We start from the raw sequence: 18,473 nt of genomic DNA on the forward strand, positions 1-18,473 counted from the left end.
AATGCAGGGGACACGGGTTCGAGCCCCGGTCCGGGAAGACCCCACATGCTGCGGAGCAACTAAGCCCGTGTGCCACAACTACTGAGCCTGCGCTCCAGAGCCCATGAGCCACAACTCCTGAAGCCCAGCGCCTGGAGCCTGTGCTCTGCAACAAAAGAAGCCACCACAATGAGAAGCCCGTGCACCGCAAGGAAGAGTAGCCCCCGCTCACCGCAACTAGAGAAAGCCCGCGCGCAGCAACAAAGACCCAACGCAGCCAAAAATAAATAAATAAAATAAATAATAATTATTTAAAAAAAAAAAAAGCCACGCAGAGACCTTTTGACTTATTTGGTAGAAATCCAGAAACCTTTTTGTGATCTTACAGAGATTATTTCCTGGGGACCTAGGGGATTCATACCCCTCACCCTTAACGGCAGAGGCTGGGTCTGAAAGGTCTCACCATTACTGATTATTGTGCCCTCTTACAGATGGAAGGTATTATTATTTGATATTGACTGTGTTGGATCTGCTATTAAGTCCTACAAAAAAGGACAAATTTTATGGTCTGGTTCCAGTGAATAAAGATTCAAACAAGCTGAGAATGCATTACCCAAAAAAACCCCCATAAATTTATAGTAGAACAAAACTTCAAAATTGTGTTGTTTTCTCTATCAAAAAATCAATCATTTTCCTTGCTGGGGTGGTGGAAATAATGGAGCTGGCAGTGCCCTCTTGGAACTAGACGTCTTGATGAAGGGGAAAGCAAGAATAGTGGAAGAGAATGAGAACGCAGGCAAGCGAGGAGATTGCATCTATAGAGTGAGATAGTCTAGTTTTGGATTTTAGAACTGGAATCATTCTAGGTTATGACAGGGAATGTTCATTAGAGTGTGTTACTAAAACAGAGCAGCAGTCATTAGGTCTAGGTGTTCTTCTTGAATAGATTGTCCACATGAACCTTGAAGCTACTTGAGATGATGGCTGAAGCAGAGTGGAGAAAGGCTGTGGGCTGGGCTCTCAGCTGTCAGCTCCATCATGACAGTATTAGCAGATCTCCTCTTATAAAACCTGGTGTACTCCACGGTAGCCTGGAAGAATTCTGTGCCCTTGGAAGGTAATCAGTACATGTGTGGTGAAATCACACAAAAATGTTTATCAAAGTTCCTGATTGTCATTAAGAGTCAGATAAATGGTGGGAGAAGTAACTAGTCTGTTGATAGATTGCCAGAGAAGATGTGGAGATTGGCTATCATGTGTCTCAGACTAGAAGAGTGTTTGTACCTGAGTAGAAGAGGAAAGATCTGAGTTGGCACTGGATATGAGGAGAGCGTGAGCTTCTGGGGAGAGGAGATAACAAATGTGGAAGAATTTCCAACCTTCAATTAAAGGGGCTTCCTTGGAAATGGAATTATCTGGAAATTCCCAGGTTTGCTTTAAATCAAAGGGAGAAAGGAAGTGAGATAACAAGAGGGGAGAAAGTATACATCAGTACAGGGATCAATAAACTGGATAGGGCTGGTAACTGGGGGGGACTTGTGTTCTGTGTTTCACTAGGGAGTGAGAGAATTCATGAGATGGGTTAAATGAACTCATCTTATGATTCCAAACGGTGCAGAGATTTCCGGGTCAAGCACTCCAAGGATCCAGACGTCTGTCTGTTGAAGGTTTGTGGAGATAATAGCTGCTGTCTGGAGCGAAGGCAGGTACGGGCTGCCACGCCAGATGGTGTCTGTAGCCAGGTCAGCACGGAGCATACGGTTCCAGACAGCATGTGGAAAAACGCGAAAGTGTTTGGAGAAGGGTGCGTTTGACCCAGAGTCCCACACCACCTGTGTCCCCCACAGTGCTGACTTGGACAGCACCTGTGCATGGGTGCTCTTTAGGAAGTGGTTGCTGAGCCAGGGCAATTCCTTTTTTTTTTTTTAATAAATTTATTTATTTACTTTTTGGCTGCGTTGGGTCTTCGTTGCTGTGTGCGGGCTTTCTCTAGTTGCGACGAGCGGGGGCTACTCATCATTGCGGTGGCTTCTCTCTGTGGTGGAGCACAGGCTCTAGGCACGCGGGCTGCAGTAATTGTGGCTCGCGGACTCAGTCGTTGTGGCTCGCGGGCTTAGTTGCTCTGCGGCATGTGGGATCTTCCCAGACCAGGGCTCGAACCCGTGTCCCCTGCATGGCCAGGTGGATTCTTAACCACTGCGCCACCAGGGAAGTCCCCAGGGCAGTTCTTTTATTTCATCAGTTGATTGGCAGCCTAGGTTGTGAGGTTGTGAGTTATAGCACAGGTCAATTTCAGAAGACAAAGATCCCGAGGCAGCTAGTGCAAGGTGGTTTGGGCACTTTGGGGTGGAAAGAGCATGGGAAAGGAGATCATGGAAGGAGATTCTCTAAGACACATATTGGAAAGAAAACCCTGTCGACTCTTCGTGAAAAGTCTGGTCCATAGAACCACTCCTGTGATTTCCAGATTTTCCTGTTTTCACTGGGGAGTGGTGCGTAGGTGGGAGATATTTAGATATTTCTCAACAGGGGTCCTCTTGACATTTTAGACAGGTAAATTATGTGTTATGAGGACTGTCTCTTGCAGTATAGACCATTGCACGCCCACGGCCACTGTCTTGTAGCACTCTTCCATCAACTCAGAGTACTCCCCCACGGCCTGTGCCCCTTAGGGAGGATGGTATCACCGCTGGTTGCTGTGGGATCTGGGGGAGACTGCCCCCCGGGGAAAAACTTCATCCTTGTCAGAGATTTCCCTGAGCCCACATGTTGAGAATAGTGGTATTCTGGAGTTTTCTTCTGTCTCAGTTCAAACGAAGACGGAATTCTGGCTTCACTAGACGCAGAGGCTTGAATTTATTACTGACTCAATTTAGTGATGAACAGTGACATTTCAGTGCTAGTGAAAGTGTGGAGCTTTTTTTTATTCCCTCAGTCTGCACCTCGTATGTCTGTGGTTTGTGGCTTCTCGAATTTCCCTGCTGCCCCTAGCCAATCCCTGGGCACCTACAGCCATCTTTCTGGGGGTTGGTTCTATTGACTCTCTTCATGTTCCCACCAAGTAGAGGATTTCATTTTTCCACATGACCACATATGCTGTAGACACAGGTGAAGAAAAACCGTGCCCATTTAGTATGCCTTTCCAATACTCCAGGACAGACACTAGCACCGGGGACATGGGAGTGAGACGGGGAACAGGACAGCCATTGCTAAGGAGAAAGCTCTACCTGGTGCTTCTCTGGTTACTCCTTTTTTTTTTTTTTTTTAACATCTTTATTGGGGTATAATTGCTTTACAATGGTGTGTTGGTTTCTGCTTTATAACAAAGTGAATCAGTTATACATATACATATGTTCCCATATCTCTTCCCTCTTGCGTCTCCCTCCCTCCCACCCTCCCTGTCCCACCCCTCCCGGCTGTCACAAAGCACCGAGCTGATCTCCCTGTGCTATGCGGCTGCTTCCCACTAGATATCTACCTTACGTTTGGTAGTGTATATATGTCCATTAACTTCACCATGCCTGGAAATCTTTTTGATGTTTGCAACCCAAAGTCAGGCGGTAGCCGAGAGAGAGCATGTGGACTGACAGGTGGGAGGAGTAAGGAGGGAGTGGTTGGTAAGGAGAAGGTTTTCCTCTCCGCCTCAGGCAGGGTTAAGCACGAGGTGAGCATATTAGTGTAAATGGAGGTCAGCCTCATTTCTGGACCATCAACCAGAGGAATGCCATTCAAACAAGGTGTCTGCAGTTGGAGGAGGGCTGCTTTTGAGACTGATGCCTCCTTGGGAATCCAGAGTGGCTCCCCCACTCGGCCTTCAGCATCTCCTTCCAGCCTGGCTCCTCCAGGTTTCTTTCTGTCTTCCTCTCCCATATGTCTGACACCCATCTGCTGCCTCTCTCCACAGCCTCCTCTGTCACCTCTGGCAGGTGCGTTATCACTGCATGCACCCCCTCCCCCCGACGAAACATGTCTCTTCTCTCCCTGACATAAAATGGACTTTCCCTCCACAAATCCCACCTCCTTCAGATCTCTGCTGTTGTCTCTATCTCCCTCCATCTCACCTCATTGTTTCATTGTTTCTTTGGAGAGATTGCTTAGGTTTACTTTACGTTCACTCAAGTGTTGAAACCAACTGCTCGCTTGGATGGTGGGCAGTTTGTACATTTCACAGGTGAGGCTCACACTGTGTATTTAAGTAGTACCTCTGTTCCATGTACTTGCTCTCTCTGACCCCACCCCAGATTTGAGGAGAGTCCTAACTCAAGGGAGGAGCTCGGTGGTGCCATGTGAAGAACGAAGTCTCCTTTATCTAATATTCAAAGACATGTGCCCCTCAGCGCACCTGGTAAAGGCACAGCGAGGTGCCCTGGGGGCTTGGCTCTGCGTGGGGATGTAGCCCCCTCCCTGCTCACGTGGGTCTCTGTTCCCCTGGCAGGAAGATGAAGTGGTCCTCCAGTGCATCGCCAACATTCACAAGGAACAGAGGAAGTTCTGCCTGGCAGCTGAGGGACTTGGGAATCGCCTGTGCTTCTTGGAACCCACTTCAGAAGCCAAGGTGAGGTGGACTGTCTGCCCTGCACCTTCCCGTTTGGCACCCCAAAGTCGTCTAGGGGATGGGACTGCTGGGATATGGTGGTGAGGGTGATAAGGATGGTGAGGAAGAAATCTGAAAGGACACATTTATTTTTTAAATGGGAAGCAGATGAGAACACTGTCTGTCAGTGTTCAGCAGGACACGGAGGATGCCTTGAGGTCATTGTCAGTCTTCACGGAGGAAGTTCTTTTACTACCTCCAGCGCACCTTCCTCGTTGTTAATTCCTAGAAATCTGAGTGCGTGTTCTGTACTCCCAGCTATCGTTTTATTGCTACAGGGACTTATGTCCTTGGACCTGTGTTGCACAGCAAGCTCATCACTTTCAGCTGTGACTGTGCTGAGATTGTTGTAACTGCCTGCTGTGCCCTGGGGGCAGAGAGGAATGTTTGCTCTGGTTCCCACCTGCGGGGTGGCATGTAACATCATCTCTCCTCAGCCAAACTTTGCTTCCTGCATTTTCAGTTGCTTTCTGCTTTTCCTGAACTGTATGTCAGGTGGATCTGTGTGCCCAGTGTTCTCACAGTACTTTGTAGTCCTGGAAAGACCTTTATATCAGTCAGGGTTTTTCAGAGAAACAGAACCAATAGCATCTCTCCCTTTTTCTAGATAGGTGGGTGGATGGATGGGTGGATGGATGGATGGATGGATGGATGGATGGATATATACGGATTTATTTTAAGGAACTGGATCATGCAATTAGAGAGGCTGGCAAGTCTGAAATCAGTAGGTTCAGATCAACTGGAAACTCAGGAATTAATACTGTCTTAAGGCAGATTTTTTTTCTCCTCCAAGAAACCTCAGTTTTTATTCTTAAGGCTTTCAACTGATTGGGGGAGGCCCACCCACATTATCAAGGGTAATCCCCTTTAAAGTCGACTAATTGCAGATGTTAATTACATCTACAAAATGGCTTCACATCAAAACCTAGATTGGTGTTTGATTAAATAACCGAGTACTGTAGTCTAGCCAAGTTGGCGCACAATTAACCATCACCCCTCCACGCTCAGTTGTTCTTACAGAAGCTTTTTAAATTTTAAATCAGAAGATGGTTACATTTTCCAGTGAGCCCACCTGATTGATATGTCATTTCTCCACGTGAACATACACAACACAGGCACACATGCAGAGTCTGTGCTAATCGTAGCGCAGCAGATGTGCACCGTGATGGCTGTGTCTCCCAGAAGCCCTCTCTTCTCCCTCACCCTGCTCCCTCCCGTGTAGGTCACTGATCCACAAGCACAGACATATGTATGTCAGTGGCATGTAGGACAGGGTCACGTTCAAATGAATGCCAGAGCAAAGAGACAAGGAAGATTTTTATCTTTTTAAAGGTCTTAGGCTTGATTTCCCTGAAGCCTTTTCTCATTTACTTTTGTTCTTAGCTAGGTTTTTTTCTCTTCATTCCCAGCAGTCCGGGATAATAGGAAGCTCATTAGATTATAAGTCAAGCAGTTAATTCTCAGCCATTAGCTCATCATGTGACCATGAGCAAGTCGCTCAGTCTTGTTTTCAGCTTTCTCACCTGCCGGAGAAGATGCAGCCTGGTGCAGTAGAAAGAGCACTGGCCTGAATTAGAAACCCATGGTACCATTTTCTAGTCATCCACTGAGTGGGTCATAGGACGTTGGTTTAGGGCACAGCTCTGGAACCGGACTGGCAAGAGTTGGAATCCTGTCTCCACCACTCACCAGCTAAGCCAGGGCCTTGAGCAGGGTATCTCACCTTTCTAAACTTAGTTTTCTCCTCTGCCTAGTGGGAATTTAATAGGACCTACCTAATAAGGTCGTTATTAGGATTAAATGAATTAATACATGTGAACCACCTAGCACATTGTAAACTCTGTTTAACCACTGGCTATTGTGATTTACTCTTACCTAGACCAGATTACCTAAAACAAATTAAAGAGAACTGTATATCATAATCTAAGAATTCTTTGTATCTCACAGGTGTAAAAATAATAAACTACAGCACTCATAAATACATTAGGGTTAAGACGAATCCTTCCTAACCCCTGCTTGACTAAGTGATTGTCCTTATTTTAATTTTTCATTTTAAATGTAAAACAAGATAACACGACTGAAGAATTTTTAAACAAAATAAAATGGGTCGTCTATAACTGTATTCCCTTGTCACAACTGTTTTCATTTTTGTTTTGCACTCTGGCCTTTGTCCACGTGTACCCATATATTTTCAAAGTTGTACTCATAGTAGATATTCAGACATTCCGCTTTTTTTCTTTCATGTTTCAGTCAGTTCCATATTGCTATGTAGGCTTCGTGGTTATTTAAAAAAAAAAAAAATCATGTATTTGGTTTTGTTGGTTTACTGTTGCTTCCTGGAGTAATGTCCCGGAGAAGAATTCATGATATCAGAAGGATAAACAATATTAAACTACTTTCTTAAAAGGAGATACCAGTTGTTACAGTTAGCACACCCACTATCATGTGAGTGTCTCTCTTTTATATACAGTATGAAGAAAATGTACCATGAGGGCTTCTTACAGAAAAACAGGGTAAAGTTCCTGGAAAGGATAGAGTAGGTCTTCAGAATTTCCCGTCACCACTCCTGAGAGCAGCCTGCTAGATGAGCCCATTTTCTGTGGCTTCAGGCTTTCCTACAACCAGCTTCAACTATCGCACACACCTCTTCTGGCCTGTCCCCTCCCTTTTCAGTAGATACTTCTCCTAATTCTCTACCATCAGATTTCACAACCAGCTGTGCCATTCTTAGGCTTTTGGAAACTAATATAAGCCATGCAATGAAGTGAGAAGGCGTGTGTATTCCCAAGGCTGGCACTGGGCATGAGACACAGATCTCAAATGTCACTCTTATCAGCTGGCTAGAGCCAAATGGTGACCTTGGGCATTCCCAGTCAAGGGTATTTCAAGCTAGTTGAGGCTCAGAGAGAGAAAACTGAGATGAACTCTAGGGAGAAGAAAGACCTCAGAGAAAGAACAGTTGAGATAAGGTACTTAAAAGAGATTCTCAGTATATGAGCCCTGAGAAAAAGAGGTCATATTGAAGCAAGGAGTGAGAGGGCAGAAGAATAAGAAGCAAAAGTATAAGAATGTGAACACTTGCTATAGACCTGGAGACTGTTGAGCACTTGGGAGAGTTCTTGTGACTTTGATTCCTGTTTGTCATGGCCCACCCTTCTCTGAAGGCCCCTTAAACTGCAGATATTAGTTCATGAAAGCACCCTTATTCAGCTTTCCATTCTAATGAGCACAGCTTGGGGAGTTAAAAGGTATTTTGTTTTGTAGGGAAGACTCAGGGTTAAAACCAGAGACCAGGAAACATCGAGGGGAAGTGTTGCTTCTCTATTTTATCAATAGCAGCAAATGTTTGTTGACTGTCATTTTTAAGTGGAAAATGTGTTCCCAGGAATCAGGAATTTACTACTTTTCCTCTGGTTCTTATTATATCTCATCTATGATGTATCTGCAGTGTCCACAAGCGGGTTGTCTTTGGTTCAACTTCACATCCAGACTCATAAGATGCTGATAGACCCCAGTCTGCTCAGTAGGACAGGGACCACAGCTTGCCTGCTGGGAAGTGTCAGGCACTCCTGCGGGAATCCTTGCAGCTATCCAGGGGCTGCCTTCTGAATCCCCACCCCAAATGACAGCTCAAGTTCAAAGAGACAAGGTCCACATCAGGCAGGTGTGGAGTCACCATGGCTTAAAAGCTTCATGGACCCCAGGAGCCGGTGTATCTTGTAACAACTCCATAGACGTAGCTTTTGAGATGCCCATGAAGGACCACCACCACTACAAGTGTCATCGTACTTGGGGAAACCACAAATATAGGACTTTCCATGAGGTACTGGTGGTCTTTCCAGTCCAGAGACAGGCTACCAATCAGGGATCATTTTCACCCTAAGTAGTGTTCCCTAGTAACATAATTAACATATCAGTTTTATCAAGTTGTCCCAAGAACAAAACTGGACAATTAACTGAAGGTCAGATTCTCATGCCGAAAGAGAAAATTTCATAAGCCTTATCCCATAGGAGTCTTCACTGATGACCATCACTTAACTACTGCAGCCCAACACCTTTCCAAATCCTGACTTCCACCTTCCTTAACTGTATTGTAGATCATCAAAAAGGAGGAAAAATATGGGAACTTTTTGTTTAAAATCAGTTGCAACAGACTGAGGTTTGTTTGTTTCACTGATTTGAATGATAATGAAACTGCGATTGATGAAGTGAAACAACTTACCCTAGTACCCTTCAAAAGCCAGTGTCACATCTGAAGCCTTTGGGCTCTAGTGTCTCAGAAGAAAGTTCTACCCCTGTCAGGGAACATTGTGTCTTACTGATCATGGTTTATTCAAAGTGAAAAATCCAGTCTCATATCTAATTTTCAAACTGAACATTTTCAGGGTAAATTTTATTCCTTTTGTTTTCACCTCGTCTTTTGAAAACTGAAAAATAGCCTGCTGTGGTTTCTGAAAACTTGTATAGGTTCTCAAGACCCAGAATTAAACATTTGCGATTGTGCAAACATCATTATGTCAATGACATGAATTAGGATAGAATTCTTGGCTAAAAAACCCTTATTTTCTGTTGCTTTTATTATCTTCAGCTCAGAAAGATTTACTGTTTACTCCTAAAAAACTAGGCCTATGCAAATTTACAGACAGAGGCTCAGCCTGCCATTGTATACCCTTTTCTGAACTTCTGATTGTTACTGTAGTGTGTAGTATTCTCTATGGACTTGAGATCTTATGAAAGGCCAAACTATTATAAAACTTACTTCAAAAAATTCCCTTGTCTTACAATATAAAGAGACTTACACATTAATATAAAGAGACTTAACACATCTTTTTGCTTTTTAACAGTTATCAAGCATCATATGCCGCGGTGCTTACATACTTTCATTTAATCTTTACAACCCTATGGAGCAACTATTATTCTCATTTACAGAAAAAGAAAGATAGAACAATTGAGACAAAGTTAGATGACTTCCTGAAGATGATTCACTACAAACTCGAATCACTGTCTAATTTCTATAATGCTCAGCAATAAAGAGTATTATGACTCTAACTTATTTAATTATAAAGAAGCCATATTTCTTCAAGTGCTTAGATTTTAAGAATACCTGGGCAGATCTCCACACGCCTCCCACAACCTTCCTTCATGTGTCCTCTGAATGCCTGACATTCCAAAGTTAGAAATATGTATTTTGCCTAAATCAAACAGAATCTATTAAAATGCAGATGCTCTCAACACATGAAGCAATATTAAAATTTTTATAGCTAATTTTTTACAATATAAAGATTATCATATTTTTTCCTAGAAAGTAAGTTTATAAAGGGGTGATAAGGCAGATTACTGAGTGCCTCAGTATTGAGATAATAAGGCACAGAAACACTGTAAATGGGGTAGTGGAGGGGTGATGAAAACATCCATTGCATTGCAGTAGGATGGTTTACTTGTCTTTTCTCCTGCCCTCCACCATTCTGTGATCACTAAAGTCAAAGACTATATAGGCATACCTTAGAGATATTGCAGGTTTGGGTCCAGACCACTTCAATAAAGCAAATATCGCAATAAAGTGAGTCACACGAATTGTTTTGGTTTCCCAGTGAGTTTAAAAGTTATGTTTACACTATAATGTAGTGTACTAAGGGTGTAATAGCGTTATGTCCAAAAATAACAATGTACATAATTTTAAAATATTGCTAAAAAAATGCTAATAAAAATATTGCTAAAAATGCTAACGTTATCTAAGCCTTCAGCCAGTCGTAGTAGTAACTCAAAGATCACTGATCACAGCTCACCATTACAAGTATAATAATGAAAAAGTTTGAAATATTGTGAGAATTACCAAAATGTGACACAGAGATGCAAAGTGAGCAAATGTTGTTGGGAAGATGGTGCCGATAGATTTGCTCAACATAGGGTGGCCACTGACCTTCAATTTGAAAATAAAGCAATATCTGCAAATCACAATAAAGTGAAACATAAAAAAAAATATGCCTGTATAGTACAGCAGTTAAGAAACACAGCCATGGAGCTAGAATTTCTGGGCTGGTAATTTTGGCTTCACTGCCTAATAGCTTTATGACCATGGTTCAAATGACTTCTCTCTCTTTGCCCCAGTTTCTTCATCTTTAAAAATGTTCCCATCTCATAGGATTATCATGAAGATTTAATAACAAGGGTTTATAATTGTAAAGTACTTACATAGGGCCTGACACATCCAAAGTGCTATTTAAGCCATAGCATTTATTATCCCCAGCAGAGGGTCAGACACACATTAGGTCCTCAGGAACTGTTGCTTTATTCAGTTAAGTTACCCATGTACTGAATTAATTAATTAAAAGCCCTGGATTTGAGGATCAGCAGGACATTTGTGACCTTAAAAATGACATATAAAGGAGAGTCAGAGAGAGTAAGTTAGATAAAAAGGATTAAGCAATAAGCAAATGGTTTTTAAAAAGTAAGATGAATTAGTGGGAGGTAGATTTTTATGTTACTGACTTCTAATTTAATTTTAATATGGTCAGAGAACATACTCTGTATGATTTCAATCCTTTGCAATTTATTGGGACTTATTTTTCAGCCCAGCATATGGTATATCTTGAAGAATGTTCCATATGTACTTTAAAAAGCTGCATTCTGTAGTTGTTGAATGTAGTGTTTTATGAATGTCAAGATGAATATTCTTACTAAATTGTATCTACTTATTCTGTCAATTACTGAGAGATGTTAAAAACTGAAGATTTGCCTGTGTCTTTCGTTAGTTCTGTCAGTTTTGTTATATGTATTTTAAAACTCTGTTTTAGGTGTGCACATTTAGAATTGTTGTTTGTTTTCTGATGAATCGGTCCTTTTCTCATTATCAAATGTAACTGTTTATCCTTGGTCTTACAATATACATTGACTGATACTAATCTAGCCGTAAGCTTTCTAATGCTTACTGTTTGTGTGGTATATCTTTTTCCATCTTTTAGTTTTCAACTTGTTTTTATCTTTATTTTTAAAATATGTCCCTTATAAACAGCATAGAGTTAAGTGTTGATTCCCCCCCATTCTATAATCTCTACTGTTTTATTGGAGTGTTCAGTCCATTTACATTTATTGTAATAGTTGATACTATTGGGTTTTAGTCTACTATCTTGCTATTTGTTCTGTGTGTGTATATATACCCTAGTTTTTGTCCCAGTTTCTCCTTTTCTGCCTGCTTTAGAATAAATCACATATTTTTTAAAATGTGCCATTTTATCTCTTCTATTGGCTTTATAGCTCTACTTCTTGGTATTGTTTTTCACTAGTTCCTTTGGGGATTACAGTATGAATCCTTAACTTATCACAATCTTCTGTGAGTTACTATTACATTACTATCCTTATCCTTTGTGCACTATTGACATGTGTTTTATTTCTACAGGTTATATAGTGTGCAATACTTTATTATTTTTCTTGCAAAGAGTCGATTGTCTTTTAAAGAAATTAAGAAAAGAAAAAAGATGGTTTTTATAAAAATAATATCCAGGTATGTAACATTTTTAGTGCTCTTCAGGTTTTCCTTTAGATCCAGATTTCCATCTGGTACATTTTCCTCCAGCCTGAAGAATATCCTTTAGCGTTTTTCATAGTGAAGATCTGCCAGAGACAAACTCACCCAGCTTTTTTTGTTCACTGAGAATATCTTTATTTTGTCTCTGTTTTTTGAAGGACATTTTCTCTGGTTATAAAATCCTGGTTTGACTTTTTTTCTTTCAGCACTTTAAAGATGGTGTTGTGTTGTCTTTGGCCTGCATTTATTTATTTTTTAATGAAAAATGAGCTATCATTTTATCATTTCTCTATATGAAATAAGTCTTTTGCTTTGGAAGGTTTTAAGAATTTTTTCTTTAGCTTTGATTTTCAGCAGTTTGAATGCTGGATTTGAGGGTGGTTTTCTTTCTATTTATCCTGCCTAGATGTTGCTGAGCTTTATGGATCTTTTGGTTGGGCTTGTCTTTTTTTATCAAGTTTGGAAATTTGACAGCTGTTACCTTTTTTCTTCATTGCTTCGCATGGGCTTTCTTTAGTTGCAGTGAGCAGGGGCTACTCTTCCTTGCTTCTCATTGTGGTGGCTTCTCTTGTTGTGGAGCGTGGGCTCTAGGCACATGGGCCAGTAGTTGTGGCTCGTGGGCTCTGGAGTGCAGGCTCAGTAGTTGTGGCACATGGGCTTAGTTGCTCCACAGCATGTGGGATCTTCCTGGACCAGGGCTCAAACCCGTGTCCCCTGCGTTGGCAGGCAGATTTGTAACCACTGCACCACCAGGGAAGTCCCCGTTACTTATCTTTCTTTTTTTCTTTTTATTTGATATCTTTATTGGAGTATAATTGCTTTACAATGTTGTGTTAGTTTTTACTGTATAACAAAGTGAATCAGCTATATGTATACATATATCCCCATATCCCCTCCCTCTTGCGTCTCCCTCCCACCATCCCTATCCCCCCCCTCTAGGTGGTCACAAAGCACCGAGCTGATCTCCCTGTGCTATGCGGCTGCTTCCCACTAGCTATCTGTTTTACATTTGGTAGAGTATATATGTCAATGCTACTCTCTCACTTCGTCCCAGTACACTTCCCCCTCCCCATGTCCTCAAGTCCATTCTCTACATCTGCATCTTCTTTATTCCTGTCCTGCCCCTAGGTTCATCAAAACGTTCTTTATTTCTTTTTTTTAGATTCCATATATATGTCTTAGCATACGGTATTTGTTTTTCTCTTTCTGACTTACTTCACTCTGTATGACAGACTCTAGGTCCATCCACCTCACTACAGATAACTCAATTTCATTTCTTTTTATGGCTGAGTAATATTCCATTGTATATATGTGCCACATCTTCTTTATCCATTTATCTGTTGATGGACACTTAGATTGTTTCCATCTCCTGGCTATTGTAAATAGAGCTGCAATGAACATTTTGGTACATGACTCTTTTTGAATTATGGTTTTCTCAGGGTATATGCCCAGTAGTGGGATTGCTGGGTCGTATGGTAGTTCTTTTTTTAGTTTTTTAAGGAACCTCCATATGTTCTCCATAGTGGCTGTATCAATTTACATTCCCATCCACAGTGCAAGAGGGTTAACTTTCCTCCACACCCTGGCCAACCTTTATTGTTTGTAGATTTTTTGATAACGGACATTCTGACTGGTGTGAGGTGATACCTCATTGTAGTTTTGATTTGCATTTCTCTAATGATTAGTGATGTTGAGTATCCTTTCACATCTTTTTTGGCCATATGTATATCTTCTCTGGAGAAATGTCTATTTAGGTCTTCTGCCCATTTTTGGATTGGGTTGTTTGTTTTTTTGATATTGAGCTGCATGAGCTGGTTGTATATTTTGGAGAGTAATCCTTTGTCAGTTGCTTCATTTGCAAATATTTTCTCCCATTCTGAGGGTTGTCTTTTCGTCTTGTTTATGGTTTCCTTTGCTGTGCAAAAGCTTTGAAGTTTCATTAGGTCCCGTGTGTTTATTTTTGTTTTTATTTCCATTTCTCTAGGAGGTGGGTCAAAAAGGGTCTTGCTGTGATTTATGTCAAAGAGTGTTCTGCCTCAGAAACGAGTTAGTCTCAGACAGCAAACCTTCAGTCTGCAGTTGATCCCAATGTCCACCGGCTCAACTTTGGGACAATTCGTTGTCTCTTCAGATATTCCACAGATGCAGGGTAAATCAAGTTGATTGAGGGGATTTCATCCACTGCTCCTGAGGCTGCACGGAGCAATTTCCCTTTTTCTTCTTTTTTTGCACAGCTCCTGGGGTTCACCTTTGGTTTTGGTCCCATATCTGCATGTAGGTTGCCCTCAGGCATCTGTTCCCTGCCCAGACAGGAGGGGGTTAAAGCAGCAGCTGATTAGGGGGCTCTGCCTCATTCAGGCTCGGTGGAGGGAGGGGCACGGTAGTCATAACTGGAATGTGAGGCGAGCCTGCGGCGGCAGTAGAAGCCAGCATGAGGTGGCAACAGCCTGAGGCGCGCCGTGTGTTCTCCCTGGGAAGTTGTCCCTGCATCATGGGACCCTGGCAGTGGCGGGCTGCACAGGTTCCCAGGTGCGGAGGTGTGGATAGTGACCTGTGCTTGCACACAGGATTCCTGGTGGCTGCAGCAGCAGCCTTAGCATTTCTTGCCCGTCTCTGGTGTCCTCGCTGATAGCCACAGCTCTCACCTGTCTCTGGAGCTCGTTTAGTCAATGCTCTGCCTTCTGTGTGCAGACAGGGAAGGAATCCCCTCTCCTCGCTCGCCCTGAAACAATGGTCTCTTGCCTCTTAGGCAGGTCCAGACTTTTTCCCGGACTCCCTCCCGGCTAGCTGTGGCGCACTAGCCCCTTCAGGCTGTGTTCACGCAGCCAACGCCAGTCCTCTCCCTGGGAGCTGACCTCTGAAGTCCAAGCCTCAGCTCCCAGCCCCCACCCACCCTTGCCGGTGAGCAGACAAGCCTCTCAGGCTGGTGAGTGCTGGTCGGCACCAATCCTCTGTGCAGGAATCTCGCCGCTTTGCTCTCTGCCCCCATATTGCTGCGCTCTCCTCCATGGCTCCGAACTTCTGCCCCGCCCAACCCGTGTCTCCACCAGTGAACGGGCTTCCTAGTGTTTGGAAACTTTTCCTCCTTCACAGCTCCCTCCCAGAGGTGCAGGTCCTGTCCCTATTATTTTGTCTCTGTTTTTTCCTTTTTCTTTTGCCCAACCCAGGTACGTGGGGATTTTCTTGCCTTTTGGGAAGTCTGAGGTCTTCTGCCTGCGTTCAGTAGGTGTTCTGTAGGAGTTGTTCCACATGTAGTTGTATTTTTGATGTATTGGTGGGTATAAGGTGGTCTCCATGTCTTACTCCTCCACCATCTTGAAGGTCCCCTGTTACTTCTTAAAATATTTATTTTGCCACACTTATTCTCTCCTGCTGGGACTCCAATTACGTATACATTAAACCATTTTATGTTATTCCATAGGCCACTAAAACTTGGTTCATTTTTTTCCACTATATTTCTCTCTGTGCTTCAGTTTGAATAATTCCTATTGACTTATTTTTGTTTCTTGATTCTTTAATTTAAAAGTGCCATTAACTCTCTCCAGTGAATTTATTTCAGATATTGTATTTTTTTAATTACAAAATTTTCAGTAGTTTATTTCTAAGGTTTACGTATTCTCATCTCCCATTGTTCTTATTTTTTTCTGATAAATTCATTAACATTTATAATAGTTATTTTAAATCCTGCCTACTAATGCCAGTATATGGGTTGTCTGTGGATCTGCTTCTTATGACTGGTTTTTCCTTTGATTATGAGTCACAGTTTCCTATTTCTTTGCATGTCTAGTAATTTTTATTTTATACTGAAGATTGTAGCTGATGTTTTGTAGTTATTTTGTTTTCACTTTTCTCTCCCTAAAGAGTATTGTGTTTTGTTGTAGCAGGCAATTAAATTACTGGTGGAGCTCCTTGATCTTCTGGAGCCTTCGTCTCTTTTAGTTTTGCATTTAGTTTTAGGATATAGTCGTTAGTCTTGGGATGTAGCCCATCTGGCTTTTAAGGAAAATCCTGTAGTGTTTCCTAACCCCGTCTAGAGAGTTAGGCTTGAACACCAAATTCTGACACTCCAAAACCAGGTAGCTACTGAAACCTTCCTTCCTTTTAAGCATTCCAGCTGTTCCTTTCCATTTGATACTTGGAGTGCTGCCCTGTACAGTTGATGAGTGGGCCAGAATTTGAGGGGCATTTTTATTGCCGATTTGGGGTTTTCATATACAGTGGTTCCCTCCTTTTTCCACATTCTCCTCTTCAATTTCCTGACATTCCAACAACCCCAAACTCAGCCCTCTGACTCCACAGCAGCTTTTTTTCTTGCCATCAATCCCCTATAAAATCCATAAACAAGGGAGTGGCCTCAGGGGAAATTTTAATTAAATGTGCATATCACCTACTTGGCTTCCCTTCTTTCAAGAGTCATATTTTTCCCTCTGGCTTTAGATTGCTCTCCAGTACCTTCAAACAGTTATCTTTTTAATGTGTTTCCAAAATTTATAATTGTTATTGTCAGGAAGATTATTCTGCTGTAAGCTTCTCCACTGTTACCTGAACCAGAACCTCTTCAGTGAGTGTTCACTGCTCTGTGAAGCAGCTGAGAGTTAAAAGAAGAGAAAATGGTGTTGAAGCAAAATCTGGGTTATAAAGAAGGAGTTTCCATGATGAGAGAGACAGGCATGTTTTAGGCAGAGAAAAAGGAGGCCGTAGAGAAGGAGAGACTGAAGCCATAAAAGAAAAGGCAGGGAGGGGGGGGACTAACATATGGCACTGTTAATGAGGGAATTAACTGAGAGCAGCTTTGGCATGTGCAAAAGAGAAGAGGCGAGGGCACAGGTTTTGAAGTAGCAAAGATGGGAGTTGAACACACACGGGCTGATTGTCAGGCGAAAACATGAACTTGTGGAAACTGTATACGTCCTTCATATGTAAAAAGGACATGAATAGACAGGGATTAAATTGACTTCAGGTGTGGTTAATGGGACGTATAGGGTGGTGAAGGGATCAAAGTGGGAGGAGTCAAGTGTAACTAGAGTTAGCTGCCTATGGATGACATGTTGTTTAGTGAAATAGGGCATGTGGGAGAAGGAAAGTGTTAGGACAGATAGTGCTTATGAACTGGATTTGGGGCATATTGAATTCAAAAGGCCTGGAAAGCATCCAAGAGGAAACTTTGATAGGCATCTGGATGTATGGATCAGAGAGGTTGGAATGGAGATAACATTTAGGAGATATTGGCTTAAGGATAGCAAATCAAGCTCTGAGAGGGGAAATAATATGGATTAAGAAGGGAAGAGAAGAGGGCTTGGAAAATGTAGATATTTAAAGATGAGTAGAGGAAGAGAAACACAGCACAGAGAAGGAGGAGGAGAAACCTAAGAGATCAGAGGGAAAATAGGCATGGACAATGTCATAGAAGCCACAGAAATCACGGGAAGAGTGTCAAGAAGGAGTATGGTCAATAGGGTAGGATGTCCCTTGGAGGCAAAGTAATGTGAGTTTGGAATGTGTCCATTAGATGTAGTGACACGGAGGCCAATGGTAGTCTTCGTGAGAGCTCGCTCAGTGGGGTGACAAGGGCAGAGCCAGTTTAGCCGAGGTGGAGCGCAAGCAGAAAATAAAGACAAAATAAAGACAGCCAGTGCAGAAATCTCTGAAAGAGAGAGTGACGGCTGGAGAGGGTCAGAGGATGGAAGGATTTTTGTAATAGAAAAGGCTTAAGTGTGCTTAAGTCTTAAGCATGTTCCCATGCTGATGGAAAGGTACAAGTGGAGAAAGAGGAGAAAGAGATGCAGAAGAGGGAAGGGATGCTTTAGTGTGCAAATGGCTGATACAGTGGAAAGGGCTGGTATTAAGAACAGAGATGAGGAACTGGCCTTCAAGCAAGGAAGACCTCCTATTTCCACTGAAGAGGAAGAAGGCAAGGCTGGGAGGAGACCTGTAGGTTTTGTGCAGAAAGTTTTGGTGAGTGAGCCGCCTAGCGGTGTGAGGGCACAGCAGGGAGGGCCAGCTGAGGTTGGTAACCAGGACATTTCAGCGCTACCAATTTTCTGAATTGTGTCATCTTGTGCAGCAGCTCTCCGCAGGCCCAGAGCAGGCATGGAGAAGGCGGACAGTTAAATTCTGCCAGGGTCAAAGCGTTGCCGGGTGAGTGGGGTAAGTGTCAAAACGGCAAGAGAGTTTAGGAGACTGGACCATGGAATCTTGGAATTTAGGCTGAATGAGGAAAGAACTAAAGATAGGAGGAGACTGTGTGCGTGAAAAGGATTAAGGGGTGTAAATAGTGATGAGAGTAATTGAGTAAGGAAGCCCGCTGAAAGGGGACTGCATGGTTAAATAGTGGGGTGCGTCCATCAGAGGTTTCCGAGTAGAGCAGTTTGGCTG

General features: G+C 42.6%; 1 protein-coding gene across 2 annotated transcripts in view; it reads left to right on the plus strand.

Annotated features, from left to right (window-relative positions):
* RYR3 (ryanodine receptor 3) overlaps positions 1–18,473 on the plus strand; it is a 555,614-nt gene that overhangs the window by 186,032 nt on the left and 351,109 nt on the right. For both annotated transcript variants that reach the window (XM_049705467.1, XM_049705468.1), the window contains exon 2: positions 4,415–4,534. In XM_049705467.1, coding sequence (XP_049561424.1) covers positions 4,415–4,534 — 120 coding nt within the window. The remainder of the gene's footprint in view (positions 1–4,414; positions 4,535–18,473) is intronic.

Source organism: Orcinus orca, chromosome 2 (genome assembly GCF_937001465.1).
Source record: "Orcinus orca chromosome 2, mOrcOrc1.1, whole genome shotgun sequence".
NCBI classification, from domain to species: Eukaryota; Metazoa; Chordata; class Mammalia; order Artiodactyla; family Delphinidae; genus Orcinus; species Orcinus orca.